Below are 14,023 nucleotides of genomic sequence, written 5' to 3'. Positions count from 1 at the left end.
AATCCTGATTCACGAGATGAAGTCAGTGTGGTTCACTCAATTTGCACTAACGACTGGGTATTCTTATTCTCTCAATTACCTCAATGACATGAACAGACTTTTGCCTCAGTTTACTTATTTAAACTTATATACTCATTTTCCTTATTTTTTCCAAATGAAAGTGCTGTCTCTCCCTACTCAAATTTTCTTAGAGCATTTAGGATCACCTGCATCCTCTGCTCTACCTTATCTTATACTTCACTGGGTCCATAAGTGAACATCAGTGTCTGAAAGGTAGGGATAAGGTAATTTTGAAATCTTTGCAGGCTCCAGAGCATTGCATCTGGTAGGTTCTCAACAAGTGTTGCGCCCTTCTAGAAGATGAAGTTCTAGCTGCTTCTGGCTTGAGTTATTTCTAGGATATTAAGACAGAAGTCATCTAGAAATGATATTTTCCTAATCAGAAAAGAGAAATAATAGTTCTGGGCTGCTTCTCCTTCACAGAAAATTTGTATTTAGCCTTTTCAGTCTCTTTCAGATGAATAGAGACTGCATTGATAGCCTGAACCTGAATTCAGGCCTTTTCTGCTGTGACATCTCTAATAAATTCATAGAATACTTTCAACAAAGGAACTCTTAGTAATTCTGGGAGAGCTGTCCCAGATGAACAATTTTTATTAATTTATTTTTTGGGGGGAAGCAGTTGAATTCTTTTCTTATTTAAGGCTCTTCAGGCTCATTAACTACAAACTATTAAGGTGCATCGAGGGATAGACAGCTGTTCTCATTCACAGACCTCATTTTCACAAGATAAAGTCCTAAAATGACCTGGTATCAAAAATCTCCCGCCTGTCCCCCAACAGCCAGCGTATGTGTATGTATGTATATATATTTAGTAGTCTCCTACTCTCAAGTAGCATAGTCGTGCAGTTTTAGTATCAAGGATCTTTTTTAAAAAGGAGAGACTTTCTCTTCTTAAGAGGCAGAGGCCTATGTTGGAGTGAGTTAAGTTAGATCACTATATCAAAGCTCAGAGAACCTCCTGTGAGCTGAACCCTTGGAACATACTAAATTCAAATCCAGATATCTAATAACCCCAAGTAAGAAAAAGCCTTAGGACATTGAAAGGCAAAAATTCACTAAGAATGGTCCAGAGTAGTCAAATAAATACTTTCTGAGTGGCTGACGAAAGTCATCTAAAATTATTTAGCAGAATAACTCTGGTGGTTAGTACTATTTTATCTGGAGTGTAAACTGGGGCACCATGAATACAAATGATGACTCAAATACACCTGAGTTCATGTTTCTCCTGCGAATTTGCCAGAACATATTAGTTCACACTAACCCTCCCTCTCTGTCCAATTATAGCGCAGCTTTCTGACCACTAATGCCCTTGCACCATCACATTACATGAACATTCACATCTCCTCCTAAGGAATCTATTATCACACCTATACTTCTACCTTTCAACAAGTGGCAAAGGGAAACAAACAAAAGAAAGATACAAGGACGTCCTCAAGAAACTCAAGTTTCATCCCAAATAAGTTAAGAAACTTATAGCCAGTAGATGCTTCTTCCAGCACTATTATTCAGTGAGTAACAGGGCATGTGGAATAAAGTCCCCATAATCCCCTTTCCCAACTCTTTACTCCAAGAGAACATTTTTTTCCACATTCAAGTTGAAGGTGCAACCTGGAAATGTCTTATAGAGATGATAGCTTCTTTTCTCATATGTTGCCACAGAGACAAGGTCTAATCAAAATTCTGTCAGCACGGTAGACTGCAGGTGCTACTGCTTATTAAGCTGACTTCAGTTTGTGGGTCCTTAACAGGAAAGCCACTTACCAGGATTGTGCTACTTCTGCAAATATATTTCCTGTTACTGTCTTACTTGCTTCTCCTCACTGATTCATTCAGAATCAAAGGAGAGAAAAATGGTTGTTCTTTGAAAAGAGGGGTATTACTGACCCATGAGTACAGTACGCCCTCTGAATTATTCTTCTGGTAGTGGTAATAAATATAAAGGGAATCATCACATATTGTAACCCTCTGGATTACATATAATCATGTACGGGCTGTTTCTCATCACTTAAAAGTGCAAAGTCAAAATGCTTCCAGCATTGCATGCAAAGAATGTCTGGCACATAGCAAGCACTTAATAAATGCTTGTTGATGTGACAGTAAAATAAAAGGAAATATAAATATGGCTGCCTTCTGGCTAACCCCCCGCTTCAAATCCACAAATCAACTAAGATCTAGCATGCGAGTATGGATTACACACCAACAGATGCACCTTCTGAGGTCTGTATCTTTTACTTCCTTAAAGACTGTCAAAGATCTCTTTCCTTTTTAGAAATTATACAAACTGGAATCCCTCTATGAATTACAATTATTTCCATTCTGAAATGAAAGCCTTAAAGTCACTTGCTATATGAAACAGAAGAGTCCACTTTGACAGTTGTATGAAGTTAATGCCCATGCATTTATTAGGAATGTTGACCTAACTTTATGATGACAAATGGTATTTGTAAATAAGCAAGACTAGCTGATTTAATACAAACAACAGACTTTTGCACCAGCTCTTAAAGTCAGAAGCTGAAATGGACTTCCACTCACTGACAATGGTTTTGAACCTACCAAACATGTTTAGGTATATTCCAAGTTCTAATCATCATCAGAAACACATTACATTAAGTACTAAAAGGAACTACTAGCTTAAACATGTCAACCATTCTTAAAAGAGTGGCAATCTCTATTTTTTTCCTGAACAAACTGTGCAATGCTTGGCAGATACTTCATACTACTGGGCTCTGAATATCTATTTCTTTTTGTCAAATATGGAGGAAATTTACCTCAGGTGCATCTAAAATTGATTAACTTGGTCAATTCACACTCGGATATTTGTATCCAATGAGGACTGAGATGGACAAAGAAAGAAAAGAAAACAAAGATTTTTAAAGAGGACAGAGATTTCTTACACAGATTCCATTTCCAAATCATCATCTTCCTGAGACAGCTGCAGGTAGGGATTATCGGATGCTGGGCGGAATTTATAACCAGTCAGAACAAAGAACACCAGAGTTGCCATTTCATCCAGTAGCTGCAAGATGAAAGACACCCCCCATAAAGGAATTAGCCAAGAACTATATTTAGAACAGAAATGGAATTAAACATAACACATACAATACCCTCTCCCACAGTTGGTTTGTGCTCTTCCACTAGACTCAAAATTCACTAGTCACAGCAGTTTTATTGGGGGTAGTTTCGCCAAAGCCTCAACTTTCAGTACTATTCTAAGAAGATGAATTAAGAATCACTTACTTTAAACATGAACATGAGGTATACTTTTTAAAGGAAAATAAATCTCCCTCAAAATTGTTTGGTAGCTCCAAATAGTTAACCTATTCTTAGTATCCTCACCTTACAGGTAAGGAAACTGAAGTAAAAAGAGATTAGTAACTTGATTATATAGATTGGAGAGTGCTAGGACTGAGTTTTGAACTCAGGTTTCCTAATACCAAGTCTAGTGTTGCTTTCTCAAAGTGAGAAGATCCCTCAGGAATTACCTTATACATCAATTTACACTTTATGGCATGATGAGAGGCAGTGCATGAACAGTGGATGGATAGTTGGATCTGAAGTCAAGAAGACCTGAATTCAAGTTCTGCTTTTGATTCATACTAGCTACATGGTGCGGACAAATCAATTAACTTCTCAGCTCTACACAAATCTCTAGGACTAGGTTATAGAGGAGTTGCTGCTGTTTAACGATGCAGGGAATTTTCATACCAGGAGTTCCCTAACTAAATTGGAGAAAGAGAGGTCTGTCTTCCCAATCCCAACAACTGAAAAAAACTTTTTTTTTTTTTAAAAGATACTAGAGCTGGTGGAGGCAAGGGATCAAGGCTACTTTATGTAAATAAATCCACAAACAGGAAAAAACCATTTTAGTACATGGGAGAAGAGAACTTTAATTTTAAAGGGCACATGGTTTTTTTTCTCTGCCAAAGGTCTGTCTCTCCCTCCTCCCCTCCCCTGCCAAAATCTTTATAAACTAAAAAAAAATAATAATAAAATTATTTTCAAATTTTCCATATGATCCAGCAACTTCCATGGACAAAAGGGGGTTTTTAATTGAAGATAATTAGAAAAAGAAGAACTTAGCAATTTACCCTCAGGTAATGAGATAACAATACAGAGCTATAACTGATTTTCTTCTTAAGTGTGTGTGTGTGGGGGAGAGAAGAGGATGGCTTCACACTCATTTATTTAAATTACTTAGAAGTCTGATATACTTCCTCCTGCCAACTGCATACCTGGTAGAGCCATTTCCACTGGAATGGAACAGCAAGTTTGAGGAGAATTGCAATGATCCTTGTGAAATAAATGTAACAGACAATCTACAGAAAAAGGGAAAAGTAAAATAAATAAAATCAACATTGCATTCATTCCATCATTCTCTTCTACTCAAATGCCTTTAAAACTATAGAAAGCTATTTGGAGCATATCACTTTAGGCTTATAATGTCAGTTAATAAATATGGGTGAGAGAGTAAAGAAAAGAATTGATTTTGTGGATGTTACACTTGAAATGATAACTTCATTATCTCTAGACAATACAAGTGGTCATCATAGTGCAACTAGAGAAGAGTGCAAAACATTTTGAGTATGGTCAATTTGAACTCTAAAACGATCCCCTTGCCATCTCATTCAAATAATACCCCAGCTCTCTATTCAGCAGAAAATAATGCCTTCTTTGGCTTCATTACCCAAGAGATACATTTCAATTCCCAGACTTAGAGATATATTTGTAATGATTCTTCAATAGTGACAACAGAAAACAGTGCAACACAAAAGAGAATCTAAATGTTCAGATCTTCACATTCCTAGTCAAACACACTGATGCTTCACATATGTAAGGAACACTTTCAGGGACAGTTAAAATACTCAATTCTTTCCCTTGCTGTTATGACCACTGTTCTAGGAATACTTAAACACCTTACTGTGATATGGATTTAACCACACTGCCTGACACAATCATCAAATCTCACTGGGAGTAAACTAAGGGTTTGTATGGTCTTAGATGTTCCTGTTTTACAAAGTTTTGTTGAGGTATCCCTGACTTTACAATCTGAAGTTAAATTCTTAAGACACAACATGTATTTAGAGATGGTCCTACCATCTAGTCCTAGTAGGACTACTAGGTCCTACTCCATTACTTGGGTCAAGAGGAGAAACAATTAATCTCCACACTTGGTTTTTTAAATAACAAATACAGCAAATTGGTTCATAGTTCATCCACCCCTGCCTTACAACTCTCACATTTGCTAAGGAAAAGTGAACTATTTGCAGCTGCTGACAAAGCCAAAATCACAGATGGTGTGATAGAAAGATTCATAAAACACTTCTTTCAGAGTGAGTAGACCAATTCTAGAAGGCTGTTGCCTGCCACCCCCACAAAGGGTCTGGAATTTCATCTTTTTAGGAAAAATTTGTGAACTGAATGACTTCTAGTAAGCTCTGTTTGTAATGCTATAATTAAGAACCATTTCTCATCTGTTATCTTGTTTTCAAGATTTAAAAAAAAACCTGCTACAAATAGTTTTTCTATTCTCAAAGAATGAAAGTTCTTTAGCAGAGAGTGAAATGCATTTTCTTTAACTGCGCTATGAAATCTAGAGAAAAAGCCTTCCCTCTTCCATCTCAATGGCCTGGCACTGGCTGCTTCCCCTGTCTAGAAGGCATTTCCTCCTCATCTCTGTTCAGCTCAAATGCCACCTTCTACATGAGGCCTTTCCTTATCTCCACTGCTACTGTTTTTTCATCACCCCCAAATCATCTTGCATTTATTTATGTATTTTTTTCTATGGTTATACATGTATTGTCTTTATTTAACAGAACGTAAGCTTCTTGAGGGCCCAGACTGCTTCCTTTTTGCCTGTATCCTGAAATCCCAGCACAGCATATGACAAAGAGTAGGCACTTAATATACTGACTGATGATATGCTATTCTTAATGACAAGAATGACAAGTAACAGGTATCTGATATTTTATTCAATAAAAAGAAAAATGTTTGTTTAATTTCCTTAAAAAATGAAATTCTAAGCATACAGATTCAGTGATGACTCATGGTTTCTTAAAATCAAATATAAGGGTAGAAACTTAAGGCCCACCTAAAAAACATAGTACTTTTGTTCTCCCAACTTGGTTCTCATTTACAGAGCTAAGATTTCTTACTCACCAATACGTAGTAATGTCTGAATAATTTCAGCTTTGCTAAATTAATAGCAGCTACAAGAGAAGGGAACAAAAGAAAGGGATCACTATTTTATTTCATAGCCAAGTTAAAATTAGGTGGTTGCAATCACCTCTCCAAAAAGAGAGTTCAACTCTTGTACAGATCAGCATTCCCTTGTAAAAATTACATACCCCAGGTCTTCTGTTCATTTGGCAATGTGCACTACAAGTAAGTATCATGAAGATAAAGGGAATATAGTGGAAGCAAGTACCTGAAATCCCAAATTCTGTCTCAAATTGCACTGGCTCAAACTGACTCAAATGTACCATTTGGAAGTATCTCTTATAGCTGAGATTGTGATTTCAATTAACCACATCTGTGCCTTCTGCAGAATTCAATTAGGTTTTCCACTCTGATCCTTTTTCACTGCACAACTGTGATAACTCTTTTAAGCACATCAGCTGTTACTTTTCTGGCTAAGTCCCACCAAAATCAATGTCTAAGTTCAACAGAGACAACAAACTTTCTTATCTTCACCTATCATTAAGAAATATTGATGACTAAATAGGGTATTTGACACTTTTTCTAGCTTGGTAATTCATTCATCATAAATCCTACTGAAATAAATAAGTTAATTCTTATTGCCTCAATTTAAGCATATGACAATTGGTGGTGAAGAAAGAAACGTTTTCCTTCTTATTTCTTCTATGGCTGATGATTAGTGCTGGGCAAAAAGGAGAAATTGTTAACCATATTAAGAGTAAATTTCTCCTTTTTGCCTAGCACTAATCAACTTGCAGCATATTCAAAAACATGGTTTGAATGCCTGGATGAACTGATGAAGTTATCTGCCTGATACTAAAGCACAGAAAGTCCTTAAGAGAATCAGAGCTCTCAGGAATTAAGGAATTGCAAAGCAACAACAAACATTTATTAAGTGCCTACTATGAGCCCAGTACTGTGCTAAGCACTAGGGTTACAAATGTAAAAATACTCTCTGCCCTCAAAGAATTTATATTTTAATGAGGGAGACAATATGTAAATAATTAGGTACCATAAAATATATACACAGAGTAAAAGAAGGTAATCTGAAAAGGAAAGAAGGTGGAATGTGAGTTAAAAGATGGCTAGCAAGCATTTATTTTATCTAATGGAGAAAACAACATACAAAAAATTGTACATATATATACCCACACACATGATACACACAGAGTAGAAAGAAGGTAATTCTTAAGGGCATTAGCAGGGGGTGGGACTGTAAAAGGCCTTCTGCAGAAGGTGGGAACTGGGCTGTCTTTTTTTTTTTTCTATTTAAGTCTTTTGACTTATTTATGTTTACTTTTCAATATTCACTTTCATAAGATTTTGAGTTCCAGATTTTCTCCCTATCTCTCTCTCCCCTTCCTCCCAAGACAGCATGTAATTTGATATAGGCTCTACATATACATTCATATGGAACCTATTTTCATATTAGTCATGTTGTAAAGAAGAATCAGCACCCATGGGAGAAATCATGAGAAAGAAACAAACAAAAAAAGAAAAAAAAAAGGAAGAGCAAATAATCTACTTCCATCTGCATTCAGACTCCATAGTTCTTTTTCTGGATGTGGACAGCATTTTCCATCATCAGTCCTTTGGAGTCCTCTTGGATCCTAGCCTTGCTAAGAAGAGATAAATCTATCAGTTAGTCATCGCACACTATGGCTGTTATTGTGCACAGTGTTCTCCTGGTTCTGCTCCCCTCACTCAGCATCAGTTCATTCAAGTTTTTCCAGGTTTTTCTGAAGTCTGGATGCTCATCATTTCTTTATTTTTTTGGAGGGGGGAAGGCAAGGCAATTGGGGTTAAGTGACTTGTCCAAGGTCACACAGCTAGTGTCAAGTGTCTGAGGCCGAATTTGAACTCAGGTCCTCCTGACTTCAGGGCTGGTGATCCACTCACGGTGCACCTAACTGCTCCACTCATTATTTTTTATAACACACTTTCATACACTACAATTCAGCCATTCCCCAACTGATGGGCATTTCTCCGACTTCCAGTTCTTTGCCACCACAAGAAGAACTGCTATAAATATTTTTGAACATGTGGGTCCTTTCCCTATTTCCATGATCTCTTTGGGATACAGACCTAGAAGTGGTATTTCTGGGTCAAAAGGTCAAAAGGTATATCCCTTTAAGCATAGTTCCAAAATGCTCTCCAGAATGGTCGGATCAGTTCACAACTTCACCAACAATGTATTAGTGTTTCAATTTTTCCACATCTTCTCCAGCATTTATCATTTTCCTGTTTTGTCATGTTAGCCAATCTGATAGGTGTGTTGTGATACCTAAGAGGTGTTTTGATTTGCATTTCTCTAATCAATAGTGATTCAGAGCATTTTTTCATATGATTATAGATAACTTTAATTTCTTCATCTGAAAACTGCCTGTTCATATCCTTTGACCATTTATCAATTGGGGAATGACTTTTAATCTTATAAATTTGACTCAGTTCTCCATATATTTTAGAAATGAGGCCTTTATCAGAGACACTGGTTGTAAAAATTCTTTCCCAGTTTTCTGCTTCCCTCCTAACTTTGGTTGTATTGGCTTTGTTTATGCAAAAACTTTTCTATTTAATGTAATCAAAATTATCCATTTTGCATTTTATAATGTTCAAATTGGACTGAGTCTTGAAGAATTTAGGGATTCTGGGAATCTAGGAGGTAGAAATGAGGAGGGAAAACATTCCAGGCATGCTGGGCCAGTCAATGAAAAGGCATAGTTTAGTTATGGCCTATGGAATGTAAAGAAGAGCAGGAAGCCCAATGTGGACTGCAGAATATGTGGACAGAAGTAAAGTCTAAGAAGACTGGGAAGGTAGGAATGACCAAGGGCAGTAGGGAGCCCCTAGAGTTTACTGAGGGTGGAGGTATCTGTAATATGGTCAGATTTGGATTTTAGGAAATAATTTTGGCAGCTGTGTAGAGGATGCATTGGAGTGGGGAGAGCCTTGAGGCAGGGAGACCAATCAAAAGTCTATTGCAATAGTCCACGGGAGAGGCAGTAAGGGTCTGAACTAGTTACGTGGCTGCATGGGTGCAGAGAAGAGGATGCGTATGAGCCACGTTGTGAAGGTAGATGCAATAAGATTTAACAATGGATTGAATAGGTAGAATGAGAAGGAGAAGTGAAGATGACAATGAGATCCTGAGTCTGGGTGACTGGGAAACTGATGGTGCCCCCAAACAGTAATAGGAACGCTCAGATAGGGAAGATGAGGATTTGGGGAATAGACAAGAACAGAAGGACATACACATGAACATTTGCTTTTATGAAAACTGTTTTAACAGTACATTCACCTACAAAGGTTCCCTTCACTACCCTTACCCTTAAAACTTTTTTAACTTCTCTGATTCTCCCATCATTTAACACCTACAAGTATTTATAAACTATCATTTAGTCTTTTTTGTTTCATGGAAGGAAAATAACATCTCAATATTCAGATTTTCAGCAGGACAAAGAAATAGTTAACACCCTCCCAAACTACCCCTATATAAACATTTTTAGTTATCTATTGAATGTGTTGAGGCTTTTCCAAAGAAAGCAATGTGCTGTACTTATTTCCCTTCACCTTGTGAATAAGAGACAAGGAGCAGCAATTCATCCATTTCTGAATGCTGGCATTTTTCTTGCTCCATTTTGCTTGTCTGAAAAATCTGACAAATGAGACCTGTATGTATCTTGGCTGGCTTCACTTCAGAAACTGCTACTCCACACAAAAATGTCACTTATTTATATATTATGCTTGGATTTCTAAGTACTTTCCAAGCACATTAGGTTCATTTCAAAAAATGATACTGGGAATCATTATTTCTATCCATTTACTGAATTAAAAGCAGAGGTTTAATGGAAAAGGAATCCTACCCCCTACCCTCATCTCTTTCCTTGTCCAGTGCAACATCTTCATTATGGCACACCAAAGGGGTGTGTCAACTGTTCTCATAACTAGGAAATTCTCTGAAGGCAAGAAGTCTGTGAAACTTAATGGAAACGTATTAGGAAAATTCAGACACAAGTGTCAATTAAGATAAGTCAACTTAAACAAGAGCTATGCCACTTCAAAGGGTAACTTATGACATTCTAGATAACCTGAGTTCTATTTCTAAGAAATGTATTTTTGTTGGGACAGAGGAGAAAAATAGAACTACCAGAATGTTTCTGTCTTCACTCATCAGTCATATACTAGGCATAACTGAAAGGTGATTGCTACTGGCAGTCACAGTAAGTGACAGGACCTTGTGTCACTTTCTGAGATTTTAGTAAAGTGGTTATTTACTGGAATGGTTATGTAGGTTAGGACTAAGTATGACATATGAGACTGTGGCATGCAGTGGAAGGAGTGTGAAGAGCCCAGTCAGGGGCCCTGGATTTGATACTTATTACCTATGTGACCTTGGACAAGCAACTTCAACCTCTCTGTGCCAATTTATTTATGTGAAAATTGAGAGGGTTTGAGATCAGATCTAAATTCTATGTTCTTATGTTCCAACAGTGATTGTCAAACCTGGTTAAAATTCAGGGTTATAAAAGTAAATAGGAAAAAATCATGAACTGGAGACATTCAGAGCCCTGGGTAGTCCATGGGAGGCATGGCACCATGGGTGCCAATAGCTCTGATTGGCACATGATGAGTCAGGATGCTGGGCAGGCAATGGAAGATGATGTCTCACTGGTAGGAAGGGAAAAGAGAGTGCTCCTCCTCCTAGCTCGGCAGCATGTGACATTTCCCCAGGGTTGAGCAACGAGTTGGTGAGGTAGCTACCAGAGGGCTGGAATCCTGAGCTGCAGACTGCTCTTCTTCACAAGAGGACTTCACTTGAGCTACAAAGCATTGCCTGCTGAACCATTCATTTGAAAACACTAAAGCTAGGTGCCAAAGGGATTGTTAATTGGGGGAGAAGGGAAGTGGGAACAGAAAGGGGAGGGGGAGATGATTGCTATTTCTGGTCCTACCACAAGAAAGGGAAAATAATGGTTTAAGTCAATAACAAGGGAGAACACTAACCAAAGTCAGGAGACATGGGTTCTAATTCTGATTCTGACACAGCTTTGCTGTGTATGTGTAACCTGACTTTGCCTCCTAGGGCTTTAAATTCTTTTTCTGTAAGATGAAGAGATGGCCTGGACTAACATTCCCTTTCAGCTCAAACATCTGAGGGCCATATGCACAATTTTTCCTATAGTATTCAAAAACTCTAATAGTCACCACCACAAAACCTCAAGAGTGTAAGGCCAAGTGCCTTACCTTAGTTCCATGGGATCTTACCATAAGGGAGAAGCACAAACATCCCCAAAGCCACCACCTCTTCAAACCCTTGTTTAAAGGGTCAATGCCTGACCTGACCTGAGCTACTGCTGTATTGCTGCTTGTGTTGAAGCACAAATATGCATCTTCAAGTGATCATCTCTCTGTGGTTCTCTCTCTTCCCCCTCAGATCAGGGCAGCAGATAGGCCCCTGCCTGCAGCCTTCTCATTGTGTACTCAGCCTGTGTGTGCTAAAGAGGTGAGGGGCTCTCCGTTATTTCCTAAGCAGAGGCAGTCTCCTTCATTTCCCCCAGGAATTTACTAAATGATTACAGAATGACTAAAGAAATAATGAAGGGATTGACAAAGTTAGAACCCTAGGGATAGGATGCAACACAGAAGTGACTCAAACACGACTACCAATGCTCAGTCAACATCATGTATTTACTTTAAGAAATTAATGCTGAACGATTCATATAGTATATAAAAACAAAAGACATCTATTGCTGCTGGTGATAGGGGAGAGGGTGGAAGGCAGGAGAAGGGATTCTACATACATTCTTCCTTGGATCTGAAGGGAAACTACCAAGGTTTAACCGGTACTCCACATTATCCTTCCCTTCTCCTCTTTCTCTACAAGTATTGCTTCATATGGAATCGTGATTCAAAACCAGAAAGTGATGACAGATTGAAAATAACCAGAAGGGAAAGAATTAGAGAAAGACTGAATGCAAATCTGAATTTACTGACTAATGTTAAGACTTTCTCATTTTGGAACAGACTTCATTCCAGTTTTTAGAAAAGGTAGTGTTCTTTGCTCATGGCTAAGCAAAGCTTTTCTATCTCAGTTTCCACAAGGTCTCTTAACAACTAGATGATGCTTTTTTAAAAATCAAAACTGCTCAAAGAGTCCTCAAAGGATTTAAGTAAGATATGTAATACATCGAAGTCACAATGTCCATAGAGAACTAGCCACAGAGTGAGCAGTTCAGTAGTCCTGCAATGGACTGGATATGTGACAAGCATGTTGTAAAGCCTAGTCTTTACTGTCCTTATTTGCTAAGTGGTCCATTTATTAAGGCTAACTAAAAAGGGGAGCCAATAGAGTAGTAGGAAGCAATACAGAAAACTTCTCAAAACTCCACCAAATAGATCTAGAAAATGCCCCAGACTAAAAACTAATGGGGAAAATCTAAGAAGTCACAGTAAATCATTTTTCTAGTCGAGGTCTGTGGACACTGGGGAGAGGGTTTGGTTAGGAATGCCCATGTGCAGAGGGCTTTCCAGTACAGGAAGAGGCTGTGTACCAAGGAAAAAGATGTCCCAGACCCCAAACAGTACACTCCTGCACTCCTAGACTTCGACAGGAATAAGTGTTACTTACAGCTTTGTCATTCACTTGGTCATCCACTATTTAGATCCAGGGCAGAGTGAGGATGGGACTTGCACTTACAGATGGCAGTCCAGGATGAAGGGCAGTTGTGGGTCTTGAGTGGTATACCCAGAGAGGACCAAATTCAGAAATAAGCATTAGCAATGTGGCTTAGATCCTAGGGGCAGAGTGGGGTTTCTGTTCCAGCTTCTAGCCCATTTGGAAGCCTACAGAGGGATAACCAGGCTAGAATCCCAGACCAAAGGGGACCCTGAAGTTTTGTCATGATGAACCAACAGAGCTTTCTATGTAGCTGATAGTGACTGAATCTAGCCAAACCAGGTCAAACTTGAAGAGCTCAGACCAGGGGGCAGCAATCAGACTTTGCCCTGGACCTCACCACTGTGAGAGTACTGCAAGTTTGCCAGTGCCCTCTCTGAGTTATTTGTAGGATAGATTCTGGAACAACAAATACCCAAGAATGAAGCAGCAGGACTAGCACAGATCTTCCTTCCAGAAGTGCAAAGCCCAGGCCTAACATTAATCTGAAGACAAGAGTAGGTTGAAAAAATGAGCAAAAAAAAAAGAAAAAAAGAATTGCATTATTAAAAAGATATTATGATTACTGAAATATCCAAGACACAAACCCAGCAGAAAAGGACGACTCCTGACTCAACATAAAGCTTCAACAAACAAAGCATCAAAACACAGCCTGGACACAAATTCAATTAGAGTTTCTGAAAGAGTTTAAAAAAAAGTTAAGACTTTAAAATGTTTCTATCAATGAAATGAGAGTGTCAGAGAGAAAAAGATTTTTTAACGAAATGAGTGCTGTGGAAGGAAGAATTGTTAACAGGAACTAATTAAAGGGAAGTGAAGGTACCTGAGCAAGGTTATGGTAGATAATTGCATTGGGTCAAAAGCACAGTGGGGAGAGGGATGAAGCAACCTGGGTCCATCCCCAAAATACAGACCATGGAAGGAAATTTAGCAAAGGAAATTTAGTGCCCCTTACAAAACTACTAAGGGCAGTTAGGTGGCATAGTGAATAGAGCACTGGTCTTTGAATCTTCAAATTCAAATTTGAAAGACTCATCTTTGTGAGTTCAAATCCATCCTCAGACATTTACTAGCTGTGTAACTCTGGGC

The 14,023-nt window shown here is 38.3% G+C and overlaps 1 protein-coding gene across 3 annotated transcripts in view; it reads right to left on the bottom strand.

The window, feature by feature from the left end:
- The window catches only part of GPR107 (G protein-coupled receptor 107), a 91,251-nt gene that overhangs the window by 13,802 nt on the left and 63,426 nt on the right, over nt 1-14,023 (bottom strand). For all 3 annotated transcript variants that reach the window (XM_072632712.1, XM_072632708.1, XM_072632709.1), the window contains 3 exons: nt 6,220-6,269; nt 4,296-4,379; nt 2,958-3,079 (listed from right to left, as the gene is read on the bottom strand). In XM_072632712.1, the coding sequence (XP_072488813.1) occupies nt 2,958-3,079; nt 4,296-4,379; nt 6,220-6,269 (256 nt within the window). The remainder of the gene's footprint in view (nt 1-2,957; nt 3,080-4,295; nt 4,380-6,219; nt 6,270-14,023) is intronic.

Source organism: Notamacropus eugenii, chromosome 1 (assembly GCF_028372415.1).
Source record: "Notamacropus eugenii isolate mMacEug1 chromosome 1, mMacEug1.pri_v2, whole genome shotgun sequence".
Taxonomy (NCBI): Eukaryota; Metazoa; Chordata; class Mammalia; order Diprotodontia; family Macropodidae; genus Notamacropus; species Notamacropus eugenii.
This window is presented reverse-complemented; position numbering and strand designations above follow the sequence as displayed.